This window comes from Athalia rosae, chromosome 6, assembly GCF_917208135.1.
Source record: "Athalia rosae chromosome 6, iyAthRosa1.1, whole genome shotgun sequence".
NCBI lineage: Eukaryota > Metazoa > Arthropoda > Insecta > Hymenoptera > Athaliidae > Athalia > Athalia rosae.
The window spans coordinates 15325661-15345408 of NC_064031.1; the positions used below are offsets into that span (position 1 = coordinate 15325661).

Consider the following 19748-nt stretch of genomic DNA (forward strand, 5'->3'; position numbering starts at 1 on the left):
TACGCGGCGAGGGCGATTATTTTTTATCTCCCGGAGTATTTCCGAGCCGGCTAGGTATGGCGTGGAATATTCGAGGAGGCGATAATACTGACCGACGACCCGTGGTGATCTTGAGCTGTGCTCACTCGCCATGAGCACACCGCCATTTAATGGGGTATACACGGGGGTGATTCATAACGACGTCGACGTCGACGTCGACGCGGCGCGCGCGCGCTCGCGACTCCGAGTGACGTTGGCGACTGAAAAACGGTACGTGGAGGATAACGAAGAAAAGATGAAAAGAGCTAGGAATTAACAGGAGAAGAAAGGGAGAATTATATATCCTTGCGTTTAAATGTACACGTATGCGGTGGTATTGTGATAGGGAAGAAGAGTCAAGGCGGAAATGAAAAACTATACGAGATGCTTCTGGCGTTATTGTGCCGATATAATGGAAACCCTTATATTTTAATATTGCGGTGAAACGGAAACCGAGTTTTTAATTTCTCTAGATTTTAATTTTTTCGTGTTTTATTGTTGGGCCAACGGACATTGTCCTAAATGCTTTTTAAAGGGTTCGTTCGTTCCAAAAATAGGCATAGAAATTCTTTGAAAAGCTTTGCCTTTAAAATACACGAAAATAAAAGTAAAAACGAAAAGCGGTCAGGTCGATAATAAGCTTCGCTTTTTTTTTTTTTTTTTTTCGCGAAACGCGACTCTAACCTTCGGAAACAAAGGGATCTCGCAGCTATTTAAAAAAGAGATGAAAAGAAAATTCTGAAGAAAATTCTTAACGTATCTTTATTCCATTTTATCTCAATTACTACCCCGCTCTCTCTCTCTATTCAGCCTCGGATCGCTTCGTACCGTCATCTGAACGGTCCGAATAAAGATGGAGGATACAAACCGAGATATAAATTAACTTCTTCGGAACGATGAGATTTTTTTTTTTTTTTTCTTCAAATATTCTCTCATTCGGAACGAGAAGCAGCTGCGCTTCGACTTCTCGCGGTTGAACGAAAAAAATAAAAAAACACCGTTTCCCCCCCCCCCCCACCCCCGCATCGTTCTACAACGATATGAATTCCTTCGCGAGGAATTCGACTTCCGACTTTTCATCAACCGTTGCGAACTCGCAAGTTTTACGGTTGATTCGTGCACCGAAAGCTCATAACCGTATATACCTACATCCGCGCGGTTTCCAAACCCCCTGACAACTTTATTCGCTCGGTCTCAACTTTCGAAACTGCACCGAGGGACGTAAGACGGTTCGTTAGAATTTTAAACTCGCTCCTCGCCGATCCAGCTGCGTGGTTGAACTCGGTATTTTTTTTTTTTCTATTTTCATCGTAATCCGTGCATCGCCTGGAACGCGCCACGCTCGGTTACCTATGCAAAATCTGGCTAATAATAACAGGAACATAAAAATCGAACGTCGTCCCAAGGATATGGCCGAGGGCCACCACCGTTACAGCCATCCCACGAAGTTTTACCGCACTCCGCTCTCTGCATGGGAGAGTCGCTCCAACAGATTCGATAAACTTTGCAGTCTGCATAAATCCGGACGCGCAGCGTGTAGCGATCAAATATTCAAAAGGTGGCCGTGTTAAGGGCGAGTCGTGCAGCTGCCAACATTCGCTTGTCGGCGGATCAAAGTGTTCGATCGTTCGATCGTTGAATCATTCCGTGTGATTCGCAAACCTCGTTATACCCGCACACTGTGCGACGGTCGACTCGCGAAAGCTGCGATTTTTTTCGGCTGGCAAAAAGCCCCGAGAGCTCGGAGAGCTGCGAGGAAATTTTCACGACATCGCGACCACCGCCGAGCGGTTCGAAAATATTCCGCAACGTTCGTCTCCTTTTAACTCGCGAAACTTATAAATAAACTTTCATCGACGAAGAAATTTTTCATCGTTTGCCCGGAGTTTAACGGACGAAAGCTCGGCGTTACGTATTGTTTACCCCTTTAAGAAGTGCCGAGCGAAAGAAACTCGACGCTAAGATTTCTTTGATAAGAGAGTAGGAGCGGGAGAAAAGAAGGAGAGACAGAGACGCAGACCAGCGTCGTTCGTAGCCGCATTGTTACTGCAAGCTACGCTGGGAAGTCCTTAAAAGTCTGTGAAGCTCTAGTGTCTCGTATTTGTCAGGTGAATCTTCTTCCAAGAAGCATATCACTGGAGGCGAAATAAGCGCTAAAAGCTTCGTGCTGTTCAAAATGCCCTTCACTGAGTGAGATTCGCTCGAGTACAATAAATAAAAAGGATGGGTACTTCGTTGTTCCGGTGCTTCGAGGTCTCCTTGAAACCCGATCGAATTTCATCTGCTTCGAAATATCGAGAAATCAATCGTGGAAACAACCTGCTTTTTCACTCGTAGAAAAATCGATCGCCGACAGACGAGAGTTGGACTCGTCCTAGATGCGATAGATTTCCAACTTTTTTTCCCAAGCTCCTAACGTTACAATACGTCAGGATACGTAGCCTGGCCATTCGTCAAATTCGTCCATAGTGTTTCGATTTTCTGGATACCCCGCTATTCAGTTTGTTAATTAGCGCGAAAGAATTTCGAAACAATGGAGAGGAACATTGTTCCGATTTATACACATCGTCGTGTATAGGACGATCTATCATCTTCGTGATATAATGGAGCCTCGCGAAATCCCGTATACAGTAGACGCCGCGGCGAATCTTCGGTCGGAAAGAAGCCGCGATAATGTTCGGCAACTGGAGAGATAAAAAGAAAGAAAAAATAGAGGAAATACGGAACGAGTCACGGGGCGAAAAATAATATCTTACGAGATCCGCTCGTCGTCTATAAACGAGTGTGCGGAACCTTTAAAAAAAAAAAACGAGAGCGAGATATTAAATCAGATATATTCAGATTGAGTTTTTTTTTTTCAACTAGGCATTATACATCAAATGCTATCGGCGATGCTGGGCAGTGAATTTCGTTGGGAGATGAATCGACGATTCAAAAAACCAGAAGAATCTCGGTGGGAAATTGAGCTTCCCACAGATGTTATGTAGGACATCGGTGAAGATCTGAGTGCCAGGAGGCTGCATGGGTGGGGAGGGTACGTACTTTTGGAAGTTTGACGTTATATTTTCAAAAGGGGAAATCGGAGGTTGCGACAGCGGTTATAGGTTTACGGTTGGACGACGTATTCCGAAATTGATTGCCTCGGCACTAGAAGCAAGCTTTGACGATGATACGATACGCTGTAAGGTACGGCCCTGCGGAGCGCGTTGTAATTAATAATCCTCTATCTTAATTGATCGATCCAATATTATATACCATCTTGGACGATATTGAAACTAAGCCGAGTTTTACGACGCTGGAAATCATCCTTTCCCTCGATGTCCATCCATTCGCGGCGTGTGTACCGCCCCGGCCGACTCAACCCGATCCCCCCTGCACCCCACCCCGCCACCCCCCGGGCAAGTTGGCTTTAACTTCCTTCGAAAGTATTTGAGGACGCTCCTTTGCCATAACACTCAAAGTGTAGCTGTACGTACCGCGAGGCTGCCACTCCTGGTATTTGTTCTCGGGTAATAAAGTTCAACCTCTATGTACTAGCGACATGACATATATACCCAAGTAAGTGTACATTAGGGTGGGTTGGAGAAATTTTCTTTCAATTTCCTTAGCATGGGGGTAGAATTTGTACCTTGTGAAAGAAGAAAATTTTTCAAAATTTTTTACTTGATATTTTCTGTTATATAAAAATTGTCGATTGCGATTGTTTATAACTCGTTCACTGTTCAAAATTTTTGTCCTATTATTTTTGTAATTCAAGTATATAATCAAAAAATGTCATGCTCTCTTTTCACTTCAAATTGAAGTTGAGTCGGGGAGCCCGAGCCTTGCCGGAATCAGGTAGCCAGTAACGTAGCGCTTTGTTGTGAGACGTCACCTTGGGGGCTGAGCAGAGGTGACGCCCCAAAACAAACCGCGTACCCGTGGCTACCTGACTCCAGTTGTAAGCTCGGGCTGGATACCCCGTACTCGTAGACCGAGAAGTTTGAATATTTCGACCCATGCATGGATTGCGACGAATCAAAGTGAGTATACAACTAAAACCAATCGATATGTCTTATAATTTTTCTGCTCCCAACAGCTAATAATTGATGGTTACTCAATCGATTGCATGAGTAGATGATTTCTGATGAGTAGAGGCTTTCAGATTTAGATTTCGGAGCTAATTATACGTGAGATTACTCTGGAAGAACCAAAAAAAAAATCAATTTTTGAGCAAAAAGTAAATCATCATTTTGATTGAGTTTAAAATGCTTTTCTGACGTATTTTGACCTCAGGAATCCGAATCTGAAAGAAAAATTCATCTATCTCTCAAATTGACCGAGTTATCGGCAAATTTCAGCTTTTCGGGGTCAAAAATAAAAAATTCATTTTTTTGTTTATCTGAATGTAATTTGAGCTCAGAAATCCGAATCCGGAAGAAAAATTGGTCTATCTCTAAAATTGATCGAGTTATCCCCATTTTTAGGCATTTTTTTGTACAAATTTGCTGATATCTCGAAGGGAAAAAATCGTAGCTCAATTTGGACGACGGATTCGTGTTCCTGGGGTCAAATTACATAAGAAAAGTGCCATACGATCAATTTAAAAAAATAAAAATTTTTGGTCAAAATTTGAAAAAATCGTAAGGGGTACCCCTTGGAAAAATCTCAAATTTTGACCAAAAATTTTTATTTTTTAAAATTGATCGTATGGCACTTTTCTTTTGTATTTTGACCTCAGGAACACGAATCCGCTGTCCAAATTGAGCTACGATTTTTTCCCTTCGAGATATCCTCGAATTTATGCCAAAAATCGCATAAAAATGGGGATAACTCGGTTATTTTTGCAGATAAATCAATTTTTCTCCCAGATTTGGATTCCTGAGCTCAAATTACATTGAGATAGACTAAAAACTCAATTTTTTATTTTTGACCCCAAAAAGCTGAAAATTGGCGATAACTCGGTCAATTTTTCAGATAGAGCAATTTTTCTTTCAGATTCGAATTCCTGAGGTCAAAATATGTAAGAAACGCATATTAAACCCAATTAAAACAATGATCTATTTTTTGCTCAAAATTCGAATTTCTCTTGCTTCTCGAAGAGTAATCTCACGTATAATCAGCTCCGAAATCCAAATCTGAAAGCCAAAATCATCTACTCGTGCACTCGATCGAGTAATCATTAGGTGGAAAAATTTTCTTTTTCTATAAAATACAAATTCTGCCCCCATGCTAAGAAAATAAAGAAAAAATAATTTTTTTTCAACCCACCCTAGTGTACATACGTATCTACTCAATACCTAAACGACTGCTGCACCGTGTCGATAACTGGCTACGTGTCTATAACATGTACATAGGTAGGTATACGTACATACGTACATAACCGTAATGTGCGTGAGTGCCATTACATACCTATATACCTGTGGAGTAAAACCACGGACGGTTTAACCAATGGAGAGAATTAGAAAAAACTTGAAAATTTTATCGCGTTAGGTATGAATTTTCCCATTTCCACATCCGCGACGGCGATACGATGTAAAACGAATGGAAAATGCAGGTAGAAATGGGAAAAAATTGCGAATCCTTCCGGGCTTATTTGTACGCGTAGGTCCGAACATATGTACGCGTATGTAAAACTAGCCCCCCGCGGGGTGGGTCACGGGGTCAGGTGGCGAACCCCAACGACGAACGGGGTGGGGGGGGGTTTCAAATATCTGTAAAAAAAAAAATGATCCCCGACCGCCATACGACCACCTTTCCGAGCGGCGTGACGTTGACCGTCGCGCGGACCTCGCGGATTTATTTTATTCACAACGCACGCGGACTCTACGCGGACGGATGTAGCGTATAAAATAATAACAAAAATAACGTAATTCGTTGGCAAGTTAGGTAGAATATAGCCAGTTGTATACGTACACGCCATACATACATATATGCAACAAATCATTCCCCGGCTGCCGACCGGCGTATAAATCCACATTTATATATCATACGGCAAAGGTACAGGGGGGGCAAACGAACGACAAATCTCATTCGCACGCCCGGAATCTGCACTGGTTTTCCCTCATGTTTTTTCGCTCCGAATTCACAGTGGAAATTTTCTATGAACATATACGCGCGAATTTCCCAGTCCCATTGAGAAGAACGCACTGGAACATTCCGAAATATTTCGCCTCTCTATTTCTCTCTCGCTTTTTTCCCCTCTCTCTCTCTTCGATACGCTCCGCTCCTTTCCTTCGTTTTTTCTATTCCTTTTCTCAGCCTCAAAGCTACGGCGGCTCTCGTAGCTTCTGCCCGTGAAAACAGACGTTCGCACTTTTCCCAAGGTACATACCTCGGCAGCTACCCCTGTGCGCGAGTTTATCGTTTCGCATACGTTTCCCTCAAAGGGAACTACGCGCCGATTTTTTGTTCTCAAATTTCAGAAACATACACCGTACCGACGTGCGTCCCAATAACGTGTCCTTCGCGGCCATTCGGTGTCACCGAAGAATTTGAATTCTGCCTCCCTCCTGGATTCGCGTAGTTTTTCTTCCCACCCACTTTCGATACTTCGAACGACCCGGACTCCATTTTCTGGACGTGAAATTCGTCGGAGAACGGATTTTTCGGCTCACGTTACATCTCCGGATGGTTTTTCGAGAAAGTTAGAAACGAGGAATTAGCCGACGCCCAGATGAGCAGTTCGGATGCGATTGTTGCTTGTTTGTTCCTTTGGACTCCCCTCTCTCGTTTTTTGCTTTTTCTCCTTCTTGGACCAAGTAATGTTTGATCATCGGATGGACTTTGCTATAGTTTCGAGGCAGCGACTTAACTTTTCCAAGAGTTTAGGTAGCCTAGACTACGTGTTTCGAACTTTTACGAATCGAGAGTCTTCCCTGGACTTCCGGATTCGTGTTGCAGGTTCGACGTTCCTCTCCCGTATCGTGGTGAGCAAGATGAACCAACTTATCCCAGGGTTATGAATAGAATTCGATTGTACAAGTTCGATTTCGTCGGTTGATTCCTTTCCTTAATTTCGCCCGAATGCCGATTTCTAAAAAAAGAAAAAACAAAAATCAATCATCGAGGAAAAAGGGGAAGAAAAAAAATTCTACCTACCCAAAAAATCTGAGAAAAAATCGGTTTCAATTTACAACAGATACGAAAATAGTTTCGACCTAATAAATTTGTTAATCGAACGATTTTTCTTATTTTTCGAGGGCAGGAAGGGGAGGCAGTTTTTTGACCGGACGTGCTCCAGTCGATCGGGAGCGATCGGTGGATCCGTTCTTATCGTTCCACGAGATAAATTGACTGGCACCCCGTACCGATAAGGTCCCCCCTTCGGAAAATAGGTAATTAATTACAGACTCGTCGGTGAATCGAGATAATCTTATCCCGCGAACAGATCCGCGGGATATCCGGAAGTAGGGGCCAGGCGAGCTTCCGTTTCTCTCGTCATCTTCCCTTGTTGCATCGACGTCCTCTACTGCGTCAAGTGCCAATCGATCGTCCCACCCTGTATCTCCCTCCTCGACTCCCTTTTTTCCTTCCCTTATTCCTTCGTCTCTTATTCTTCCCTTTGCCCGCTGGGTTGCGTAAGAAATAATTCATGCTCCGCGCTGCTTCGAGTTTTGCATCTCAATTGCACGAACGCTACAACCCTTTTCATGCGTTCTACGCTCACGTTGTAACTCTCGGAGCGGGGCGACGTCGATCCCCGGTTTTTCCAAGTTCGGCAAAAAAAATTTCTCGCCGACGCGCGTTTAAAAACGGATATCGGAATCGGGCGCGGTATTTCTTTTTTCCGCGGAGTATCGCCCCGTCCCGCGGGCCGGATCGTCGTTGTCGCGGTGACGCCGTCCGTCGGCGTGGTTTAATTTCACGGAGTCGAGACGCCCGGCGTTCCGCGCCCATTCACTCGAACGAAATTAAAAATTAAGTGACGGCTGGGTCGCGTAAAAGGTCCAAAAGTTACCTGCCATTAGCCCACTCGAAATGGCTCCGCGCCTTTTTTCCCCCCCCGCCCGTTAATTTCGCTACGTACTACGTGTAGTATCGGCGCGCGGAAGGGTTTTTTAGTCGGCAGGAGGGGTGGAAAAAAATTTCCAACGATAACACGTGCAAACCGCGTCACGTGCGTTATATTTATTTATCCCTCGACGGTGATGTTGGAGTTGCTTGCGTTGCACACCGCGTCTTGTGATCGCCCGTAGCAAAATTAACTTCGACTAAATTCAGGATCGGGATCGAGACGGCGATACAGACCCGGCTAGGCGAACGGTCCGCAAAATTTTACGGCTAACGGATTACGGATAAAATTTTATTCAAAAGCTTTTCAACAACTCCGGTTCATGTTATTCACGTTAACGTCGATTCGACGCTCGACTATACGTATATGAATTTCCAGAGTAATTCAACTCTATGAGATTAGCGGCTATAAAAGCTCCTGCGAACAGGACGGGGCAGATTATTCGACCATATTATTCGAATTGTTAGTCGGACCGAATGTGCTATCGGAACCGAAGGGAGAAGGAATAATTTTTTTTTTTTTTTCTCGATCGTTCCATCGGAGAACGTACACAGATCGATCGGTAATTTCAAATGTGCTTTCGAAGGTCCTGCAGATTCGTTGCGAAAATGCAGGTAAATTGTGGAAAGATCGGAGCACGGACCAGGTGGTACGGTATCCTCGTCCACAGTTTCATCCTTAAAAGGTTGGACAGGTAATCTAGAAGAGATAGACACGCACATTTCCACTTTCGTTTTCACTTTTAGACGCGGTTGGATCTCGGCGGAAAGGCAACCTTAGCTCGTGCGAGCCACCCTTCGTCTCATCTCGAAAATCCCGGGAAGTCGCTTTCCGTTAAATGGGAAGAAATTGCGTAAGTGGTTTCTCGTCCGACGAGCGATATCGAAAGTCGAATCTCCTAAGCTGCAATGTATAGCGAAACGAGAAATTTTCTAAGATATTTTAACATTTTTTATACCCAACGTCCAAAGCGCAGATTACGGTAAAGCGTCGCGCTTTTAACCGGATCTCGTGACCCCTGTAAGGACTTTTCATCCAACCGTATCGTACAATAAGTGAATTATTTCCATGTGAATAGCAGCCCCGCGCTACGATCTCGATAAGCTTTCCATTGACGGGAGAGATTTCAAAAATCCGATTTCACGTCGAGTAGAAAATATTTTGTACGTCTGTCCGGAGGGGGTGGGATTTTCGTTTGATTTTCTTCTAATTTTTCAGTGAGTGCCGACGGTCAAAAAATTTGGGAATCGTTGCAATTACGCAAAGTGCGTCCTCAGCCGGCGAATTCGCGGCTTGGAAATTTCCGGAATTAAAGTTCGATCAAAGGAGAAGGTAGACATCGTAGTCCGGTTGAAGATCGAACGGCGATTGCGTGGCGACCGCCGTTCTGCGGGTTTCGCGGGGGGAGGAGGTAACTAGTCCATAGAAATTGGTCTTCAGAAGTTCCCTTTTGTTTTCATCTTTCCAGAGGGCTGTTGCGATGGGGGGGGGGGGGGGTATCATCCTTTCACCGCGTTCGACTCTACGGCACATCCGTTCGCTCCGATACTATACACCTGCTCGAGCTTTCTTACTCGGAAAAACCTTTTTCCGCAGGTAATACCCGCGGCGTTTTCGGGGAACACAACGATTCGGGGTCGGGGATTTTACCCGCTCGTCAAAATCACAGAGTGTACCGCCGCGAAAAAAAGGGAGAACGAAAAAAATGAGCTAAAATTAACCGAGCCGAACCCGTCAAATGTGCCCGGCGAAAAACCACAGACGGCTTATTTGAGCGTAACGTTTGCAGCGCTGTATTTTTTTTCTATTTTTTATGTTTTTTTTTTCATACCCTTAACTCAGCCGCAGATATGTGGATTTAAAAAGTAAGTGTTGACGCTTCTCTTTGGCTCTTCAGACCTTGGCGCGGTGACGAAGTTAATTCTGAAAAAGTTTGCGTAGTATAAGTTTCACGCGAGGCTGTTGTTTAGCTTTGAAATTGAGCTGGAAACTAGAGTGGCCCGAAAATGAGCTTATTCTTTGAGCCGTTTGCGGCGAGTGCTGTATCGGAGACACCCGTTATACACACGCGCGCGCCTCCGACGTTTTCTTTTTTCATTTCTTTTTTTTTTCTTTTCTTTTTCATATAGAAAAAGCGCTTCTCTCGAGACACTCGTACCTACATTATATCTCTCGGAGTTTCTTCGCCAGGTTTCTCTCTCCGTTCGTCGTCGACAATCGTGAAACGTACACGCGCGTACGCTGCCGCTTTATCTCATTCGATACGCTTACACGTTCCGCGTGGAAAAACTAAATTCCGATCGGTCGCCGCGTCGACGGATGCGTATCGCCGGCAAAGGGGGGGACGCGAGAGGCGAAAAGGGATGGTGGTTTCCAGCTCCTACGCGTTACCATTCCGCGAAAAGGGACTCCGTTCCCGTCGCTGTTGCCGCGGTGCACTTGTGGTAGTGAAAATCCTGCGTAGGGGGCGAGTAGCTGTGGGGGATGCGGATGTTGGAAGCTTGAAACTGGAAGCTGGAAGCTGGAAGGTTGCCGCTGCGAGGTCTTCCTCTCGCCGAGCGATATCGATCCAGCCCCGACGAAGTCAAAGCCCAGGTCTGGTTTCGCGACGCGAGTTTCCACGGACGAATGGACCCGCGTGAAAAATAACCCGATGTCGGCCACTGTTCGGTATCTACGATTCAAATTTTTCACCTCAATCCCGAGAGTTGCCGGCCCGCATGAAGAACCGACGCGAGGAGGGGAAAAAAAAAAAACTGGGCACACTGCCCCTGGTCAGGGCGTATTCGTATACATATTTAACATATCCGAAGGCCGAGGAGAATGCATTTTGTTTTTGTGGCTCTCGTAGTTTGCGTGGGATTAGAAACTCGGGCTTTTTCCTATCCTGCGTAGTTTTTGTCGCGAGGGTGCATCGACGATGTATTTTTTTTTTTATTTTTTTTTATTTTATTACGACGGGGAAAGATTCGAGTCGGTTTTTCGAGCGCGTCCGAATTTCTCGGTGTTGCGAAAAAAGGAGCTCGCAATTTGGTAAAAAAAAAAAAAGGTAAAACAGTAATAAGAAAATTCACTTCGCGTGTACCCATACCACTCTGGCAAAGTGCTCCTTTCATGGATATTAACTGTTAAAATTTTACATAAACCTTTACGACGCTACATTGCGCAGTCGTGAAGAGTATAGAGAAAAAAAAAGTGTTGGTTTTACGCCCTCCTGGTTTTCTCAACCCTCGACCTACACCGTTTGAAAATTTATTTTATTTTTTTTCCCCGCGTTTCATCTTGCTCCTAGGCCGATATCAACAGAATCGTTTTTTCGTTGAACCCCTCTTTCGGCATTCTTGAACAGAAAATTCGCCCTAATGTCCGTTCTGTAATTCTGACCCGCCGATGACTCTGTGGAACAAACCACAAGCCGGCAGTCCCATGCGAACGTCATGTTACAAACCATTACGTACCCCAGCAGTCGAAAAGCGAACATGGCGGTTACGAGATTGCCGTCCGCGCTACCATATGTATAACCATTGGACATGGTGGGACAAGTGTCGCTCAAACTATGGTCGTCAACGACCTCACAGCGGCGTTGATCACGGGGCGTTTTCATAGAGGAAAAGAGATGTGATAAATAAAAAAAACGATCGCCCTCAGAACGGAAAGTTTCGAGAATCAGAGACGTTGAATTTTCAACGGAGACCTCGCGAGGTGTGATATACGGTTGTTCGGAAACTGTATTTTTTTCGGTACCACGGTAATATTATTCATACCATTTTTCCTTCCATAAAGAAAATCATCTCTTTATCCCCTCGCTGCGCCGGGATCGCAATATTGACTGAAATTTTCATGTTCGCGCTGTAACCGTTTAAAAAAAAATCCAAAATAAGCGTCGGAATGTTTCAGTGTCGTAGATCTAGATGCCCAAAGTTCAACGCGAACGAAAATACATCCTGAAATTTATCCATCTGTCTTAGAAAGCTCCGTACACCTTGTTCGTCGTTTTCCTACAGAGCCTACGTAACGGGGGTGGAGGAATGAAATAAAATAAACGATCAAAGATAAAAAAAACGGACGGTAACCCCGTGCGATATCTATAGGCGGACGATCCTTGCTATAATCGACGTCTAACCGTGCAGGAGATGGAGTTAGAAAACTCCCGAAGCTTCCGCAACTTGAAGAAATAAAGCCTTGTTCGGATAACATTTAGCGAAAGCTATAGACGCGCGAATCAGACCTTGGCGAACTGAAACAGTCGCTCCGGTAGATCCGAAAAATTGTCAAGCTAAAAAAAAAACGTGGAGGTAATTAGGTATCCGCAACTTTTCGATCATCAATAATCGTCGGGTGCTATCGCACCGCGGTTTTTGCTTATTTGACAAAACGCGACGTTTGACAAATACACCGTTGACAGATGACACGTTGTGGGCGTACGTTTGGAGATTATGTCTTTGAATTTTAATGGACAATAACGGCCAGAATTACTCCATAATCCAAAAAAGTTCAGCCTCCGATATCGCCCGGCGATTTTTCAATTTGCGATAATCAAAAACCTTTCCGCCAGTTTTCGTCGAATATCGCGACTCTTGTTTCCCTTAAGAGAGAGAAAGCTATGAGAAGATACTATCGCAATTTTCTTCGGGATATTCTTTGCCGTTACGAATTTTATTGTAACTTATAATGCCCCTTTCGCACTTCCATAATCTGAAATCCCCCGGCGTCGCTCGAAAACATACATATTGGGGGGGTTTCGACGGTGGTAGAGATCTTCCCGCGGGACGTCGCGATGTCGCGATTTTGAGATGCTATAACAATGCAAAACCGCGAAAAACCGAAATCCTGCGGGGTACGTGAAATTGGGGAGGTTCGGGACGAAGGGCGGGAGAAGACGAATGACTTTCGGGGAGGTTATAAGCGGGCTTCCGATCGCGGAACGATCAGATTGGACAAACATGGCTAACTGATTGATCCTGACAAGAGGTATTCGAGGAGAAAGGAGACGAAGGAACGGGGACGAGGGAAGAGGGGCGAGGGGCGAAACGGGAAAGGGCGGGGGGGATCAACCGACTTCGTCCAAGTGTTATTAAAACTCGGAGAATATTTTTTTATTTCCTTTAGAACGGACGTTTCGAATCGTGAGATCTTCTTAGCTACAAAGAAACGACGACTGTCGTTAGCACGCGTAACGCACATTTCAGATACCGAAATTGGAGAAGGTCGTTCTTCGTAAATTTATCTATTTATTTTCCAACTAAATCTGAAATAGTTGAATATTTATTGTAAAAAACTGAGAGCGAAATTTTCAGGGATATTCAAAAGATATTCAGATATGACGTAAGAATTACGGACTTTTTTTTTTTATATAAATTATACACCCTGATATGTATGAGACGAGGGAACCGGTCGGAAGGAAGCGAGCTAGGAAACTCGTGCGGAGAAAGATGTATGAACAGGACTTGTGCCAAAACTTGAAAAGTATAACGGAATGGAGTTTCATTGGCTGTGAGCTGCGGAGATTCGCTGCGGATAAGATGGAAAGGAATGGAATACACGCGAAGGATCTTCCAACCAGAGTTGGTATTTTTTTTTGTCGTGTAATTTTTCAAAATTTACTTTTCCAAATCGTGGCTATCCGAATTGGCGATGTAGAACGGCCCGAGCAAAATATACGCCAAGGTTCCCAAATCATTGAGGAATTTCTGACGATAAAGTGTCGAATTTTGAAATCAATCGACTTGTAAAATCCCCCGCTACCCCATGAACGTGATGGTCATTAGCTACACGGAAGGATGGAGCTGCGCACTGGTTTATCCCTTGTTTCGATAAAGTCTTATGGAACAGAAACTTTATTAATCCGTTTGAAATAAGATGCGAATCCGGGATCGTTTGCATCGGGTCGCACGTGCTCCAACTTTGTCCTGAGGTAGCGTACGGAGCGAAGGGTAACAAATGCGACTCGGATCTTACGTCAGGGAATGAGATCACGTCCGGGCGAGAATGTCGGGTTCTTCGGTCGCTTGCAAATTTCGTATTTCTGGCGGCTATACCCGGGCAATCGAGACGTCGACGGAACGAATCTTCTACTCCGATGACGCAAGTGAACGCGAACTTCGGTCTTCTTTCTGCTTCCTGCCGTCTCTTCTGCTTCTGAAATCTATCGAAAAATTGCACTTCTCACAACGTGCCCCTCCGCTCGATCACGTCTGTGCATATTTTCAAACCAAAAGCTTGACATCCGTCGAGTAAATTGACCTACGAATTAATCCCACCGAAATGCCCTCGATTTTTCACTTTTTTGATCGATAAATTTTACAGATAAATCAATTTATGTAGCGGATTTAGGACAAGTGCACTGATACGTGAAATCCTCGCAAGATAATATCGTACAAGTCGGAAATATCGCGCTCCGGTGTCCTTTTCATCTCGATATTTCGCTTGCAGATTGGGTTGGAATAAAAATCTCAGGTTTCCTCGGTTCTTGAGCACAGGTTGCGGCCGCCGCCATTCAGACAGATGGGGCGTCACTTTCACCTTCCCTTACAGTATCCGTGGAGGTCGTGGCGCCGTGAAATTCTGCACCCCGGGTACCGACGGTTACACGAAGCTATAGAGGTACCAAGATATATGTATATGCGGGATAATAACCAGCAGCAGCCTTTCAAGAAAATCCCCAGCGATTGGTTAGTTTGCTTTTTTATTTTTATATTCGTACGTCCCGTTCCTTCTCTATTCTGCTTCGAACTCTTTTCATTCGTGTATTTCTATTTATGTAGTACTTTACTTACATACATATATACATACCTATATTTCATTATGTACAACGTATAGGTACAATATCGGAGCGACGTAGTTCCGCCACTATTTTCGGCGTTCTAGTTTCTTTGTATCGCCAGTAGGGGTTGAGAAAAACCGGAGTGGTTAAGTCTTGATGGGATAGGGAATGGAAAAGGGGGAGAAGAAAGGGGGCTTCTTGACTCACGTCATCGCGGGTTGTGCGCCGCATTAATTTCCCTTCCTGATTCGGGATTCCGGGGGGGAGGAGGGTTCTTTTTTGCCGATGTCTACACGTATACGTGTACGTATACACCGCGTATTTCACGTACACACACTCGGACGTTCGCGTATACCCGTACACGGACCGTCGACGATCGAGATCGCTTTTAGTAAGACAAACGGATTCCTTCCGCGTCGATAAAAGGGAAAGAGAAGTGGAACGAAAGAACAAAATGAAAAAAACGTACGAAAATAACCATTCAAATGAACAGAAAATTGCTCAGAGGGTGTGCCATTTTTTCCATTTCCAACGTCGGTAAGCGAGTCGTTAAAAGTGCACTTTTAACTCGGTCCGGCCGACCCCCTACTCTCGCGTTTTCCCAGCGATCATAACATCGGCTTCGCGCGGGTATATCAGCGGGTTGTGTGACCTTCGGAGAATTGAAGGGCTCTTGGCGAACGCTCGTGTTACAGGGCTTAGGACGACGATAACCGTGACGCGAAGCTTTCACCTCGCATATCTCGACTCCCGCTTGAATCATACTTTAGGAGACTAGTAAACCGGCGTAATAAAACTCCGTACTCAAAATAGTCCCGCGAGATACCGACGGTCCATCAGAAGATACGCAATTTCAACGGTTAGACCCTCTCGAACGGCGGACCCTCTTCTCCTAGAAACCGAGGAACGCGCGCGGCGCGGTGGCTATTATCTTTATGCGACAATCTCGCGTTTGAAATTCAGAGAAATTTTACCGAGAGACGGTTACGGCGACGTCAAACTCCCTCGAACGCCTTCCTCTTTCGATTATCACATCACCCGTAGTAACGAGCTCTTTACAATACCGATTCTACGATATCCTCGTAAAGGTTCTAAGCTTTTCGAGCGTCTCGGTACCGACCTCGTCAATTTCGCGATAATAAATGTATTCACACCCAATTTTAAAAAGCTTCGAAACTTCCCTCCGAAATATTAGCTGAATAAAAGGAGCTCTCGTCGTCGAACGTTTTTTCAAACGCTCGATTGACATGGGACGCATTTCAACGGACGTTGAGCGAGAATATTGTAACAGCGATCTCGTGTTTCGCTCGTCCCAAGCAGCGCGCACGCTGCGAACGCTGCGAAATGGGCGCCTCGCCGCGTATCGGCCGGTCCGACCTTAGCGCGACCTCGACTACTAGTTTCAGTTCACGCGGCGCGTTGCGGCGCTTGTACTACTGAAAATTCGCTCTCGGCGTTATCTCGATGAATTTCTTTAATTTTTGGCGACCCATGACGTCGCGAGGCTCTGCACGTGACTTCCTCATTTTTTTACGGGATCGTTTTTTCGTTTTTTATTGTTTCACGCGGTGTCACTCGTACCCTTACGATTTTAATTTTTCAGATTCGGAGATACAAATTTCGGGTATGAAAAGGGGGGGAAAATAAATCGCGCGAGGTCGGCACGTGTGCGCGTCTCCGTCTTTTTCTAGTTTCCTTTTTGTTCTTTGGTCTAATTTTTTTTTTTTTTTCTAACCGCGTTAGCCCGATCTCTGGAACTAATTTGTCTTTTTTCAACGGCTCACGTCCGCGGTCGCCCGGTAGCGCGCGTTACTCCTAATTATCCTCATCGCTAATAACATTCCCATTCGAAGCGCGGCGCACTTTTTCAATATACCTTTCTCACTACCCGCCAACTTTCTTCCGAGCTCTCGTAATTACGCCGTAGGGATAACGGCGTTACCTCGATAATCATTCTTTTTCAACCCCATTACCTGCCCCCCCGTCTTCCGCAAAGTTCTACCTCATCAACCTGGACGCTTATACCTCGAATTTTATGTGCGACATAATCGTTCGAACGGTAAGAGACTTTCAGATTTTCTTGATCGTTCGGATTCGAGGACTCGGTTGAGAGAGAGAAAAAAAAAATAGTAAAATCGATATAGTTTTCGCCCAAGTAATTTCTGAAAAAAAACTCACCTATTAGTTTTACTTGTGTTCTTTGAAATTCCAAATTTTCGTTTCAAGAATCTTCCACAATTATCCAACGGGTCATTGAAAACGGGATTCTTTCTCGAAGCCGTAATCGATTCCTTTGCTCCCGGTGCAAATTTATCAACGGAGTAGCCACGTGTGCGCAGCGCATGCATCGCGTACGCGAAACGCTATTCGTTTACATTTTTTCACCCACGTAGTCGCGAGTTAAATTTTATTTATCCGTTATTTTCTACGTTGGGCACTCTACTCGGCTGCTGATCCTTTGTCGGTTGCATCGAGTAAGCGAAGCGTGCGGACGAACGGAATGAAATCAGAAGAGGGAAAAAAAAAAATGAAAAAGAAGATTGTTCGAGTACTTTTTATCCGACGTCGTTCGCTCGTTGTAAAGCTCTGACATCCTCGAATTGATCCTGTGAAGGTGTTTCCACTGCACGGGGTCGTCCTGCAGGTGTCGAAGTAGATTTTCCCCGGTGCTTCGAGAGATGCTCGGATACGAGACACGTAACACGTCTGAGGTAGTAAACTGGAAAAGTTTACGGATGTATCGTAACGAGATGATCGAAATTCGTTCGATGCAACTAACGGTATTGCGGGACGACCGAGAGCAAAAAACCTCAGCCGATTGTCACTTTGAAAATTTGATAAGAGCCGAACGCGCGGTGAACCTCTTTTGCGTTCTCTTGGAAAAATCGACGAATGATTAAGTTTTCCTCACGGTTTTGCTTAGAACCCCAAAAATTATTTCGAAAAAGGCAATTTTTGTTATTAACTCGATTTATTTTATTTTCCCTCTTTAGTTTTTTTTGCCGGTGAATCGCACGCTCGTACAGCGCGGATTACGATTCGTTATATTCAAAGGGTCTTTTGCTCGGGCTCGTCCATCACAGCGAACGGATTTTTGCACAATTTTGCAGGCCGATACTGGTGCGGAAAGGATGGGCCATTGTGACGAGGGTCGATTATCTGACGGCACGTATTGTTGGGTCGTTTGGTGACAACGTGGATGGAATTATCGCCGACCCTTTTGTTCGTCGTGTCCCGCGTGCGGCGGAACACGCGGATATATATCCCCCCGACGGGAACAACGTCCAAGAACCGCGGCGCGAAGTTCCGGGCATTGTCGATACCGAATACACCTTTATTTCGCTCTTCCGTCCGGAGCCAGACCAAGGGCGATCTCCTATTTTCCATATTACAGCCGCGCGCACCTACTTCTCTCCTCGTTCAAGATCAGAAGAATTTTCACCTCCAGCTTCGCGACCAGCGAAGGCTCCAGTCTCTTCAACTGGCTTCCGACGCTCGTCCCGAAGGCCTCGAACTCGTCGAATTCGGTACCGGCAGGACGGAGCGTAACTTCGTTTCGAAGCAACGTTTTTCGGTGGTCCCGGTGATCGTCGACAACAGGAATTACGGAGGGCGCGTCGCTTGATTTTTTTCCGAATCCCGCCGCTGATTCGGAGGGAGATTCACCGAGGGGGGATGATCCCCTCCCGGTAAATTCGTTCGCCGAATGATATTTAATTTTTGAAATTTCTCCCCACGCCCGATCACCGATGCAGACCTCGACGCGGTTTTCCACGGCGGCCACCGGCGCTCCCGCTTCTACTTCGCGATCATTACCCAATTCCTCGGATTCCCCGACGGTGCTTTTGCTGTCCCCTATTTTTAGACGGTTGTCATAAATTGTTCGGCACATGGACGGAGTCAGTCGGGTACCGTCGTAGTCGTTGTAGTCGTTGGGAATTTTCATCTGCGCTTCGTCGTCGCCGTCGTTGCTGCTGAATAATTCGTCGGAGCTCTGAATCCACACCAATTTTCGCGATCTTAATAAGCCTAAAAATTTTCCATCCGGGTCGCGCGACTCGGAGAAAAAAAAAACGAGAAAATCTCGAAATAGGGCATCTCGAAACAAGGAGACGTTCGAACGAAAATTCATCGTCGTTCCGATCACCTCACCTGAGGGGGGTCCTCGATCTCCTCGGTCCTGAACCGGAGGTCGAGAAAGCTACGCATAACCGGAAACCAAGGGACGTTCGGTGTGTAATTTACTCCGGAGACGGCCGCCCTCTCGATTTTTGTTAACTCCACGCAGTATCTGACGAACGGAAGAATTGAGCGAACGGTGGGAGAGAAGCGACCTTTTTGATCAAAAAAATCCAACCTGTAACGGAGGTCGCGGATTTTGTAGACGACCGTCGGAAGCGATAGATTTCCAAACCTCGGCCGCAGAGCTTCGACGATTCTCGAGTAGGCCGCGTACCGACCTTCGAGGTCTTCGTAGGTCGGAGAATCGGTCATCCATAAGCAGGGAAACTTTTTGTAAAGCTTCGCCAACTCAAATTCAATTTCTCGGGACCTACGGGCGGCGCGCTTTACTTTTGATTGTCTTCCACCGTCCATCTCCCCGCCGAGGCTACGGCCGCGATTCCTTGATTGGAAGATCGAAATATTCGAGAATATTCGCCATCTCTCCTACCTCAAAAACCGACATGGAAATCTAGTTCATTAATTTATTATTATGAAAATTTTTTGTTTTCTCCCCACTTTGTTCTTCCGATGGTGAAATTCTTTTTTTTCTTCCGCAGCTGCTGCGGATGTTCGCGAAACTGCATCCGTGTCCGATGAAAAAGCTCGGAGTTCGTTCGTTCTTCGGTGTCGCAATTTCAGAAAGAACTGCCACCCCGCTGATTGGCCAACGGCATATTTCACGAGTACCGGCACGTATAGGTGGAGGTATCTTATGGACACGCGAAGAGTGGCATGCAGTTCGATGCAGTG

At 45.5% G+C, this 19748-nt stretch overlaps 2 protein-coding genes across 2 annotated transcripts in view; one reads left to right on the top strand and one right to left on the bottom strand.

Annotated features, from left to right (window-relative positions):
• LOC105683211 (two pore potassium channel protein sup-9) overlaps nt 1-19748 on the top strand; it is a 97870-nt gene that overhangs the window by 26640 nt on the left and 51482 nt on the right. The gene's annotated exons all lie outside the window — the stretch shown is intronic.
• LOC105683212 lies at nt 17746-19489 on the bottom strand. Its single transcript, XM_012395657.2, has 3 exons — nt 19132-19489; nt 18927-19065; nt 17746-18768 (listed from the first exon to the last, which is right to left on the bottom strand). The coding sequence occupies exons 1-3, from the start codon at nt 19368-19370 to the stop codon at nt 18163-18165; spliced, it is 984 nt and encodes a 327-aa protein (XP_012251080.2). The 5' UTR covers nt 19371-19489; the 3' UTR covers nt 17746-18162.

Coding starts and splice junctions, on each gene's coding strand:
- LOC105683212 (XM_012395657.2), bottom strand. CDS start 19,370: ATGGACGGTGGAAGACAATCAAAAGTAAAGCGCGCCGCCCGTAGGTCC. Junction 19,066..19,131: donor ATCCGCGACCTCCGTTACAG/GTTGGATTTTTT, acceptor TCCGTTCGTCAG/ATACTGCGTGGAGTTAACAA. Junction 18,769..18,926: donor AGATCGAGGACCCCCCTCAG/GTGAGGTGATCG, acceptor GTGTGGATTCAG/AGCTCCGACGAATTATTCAG.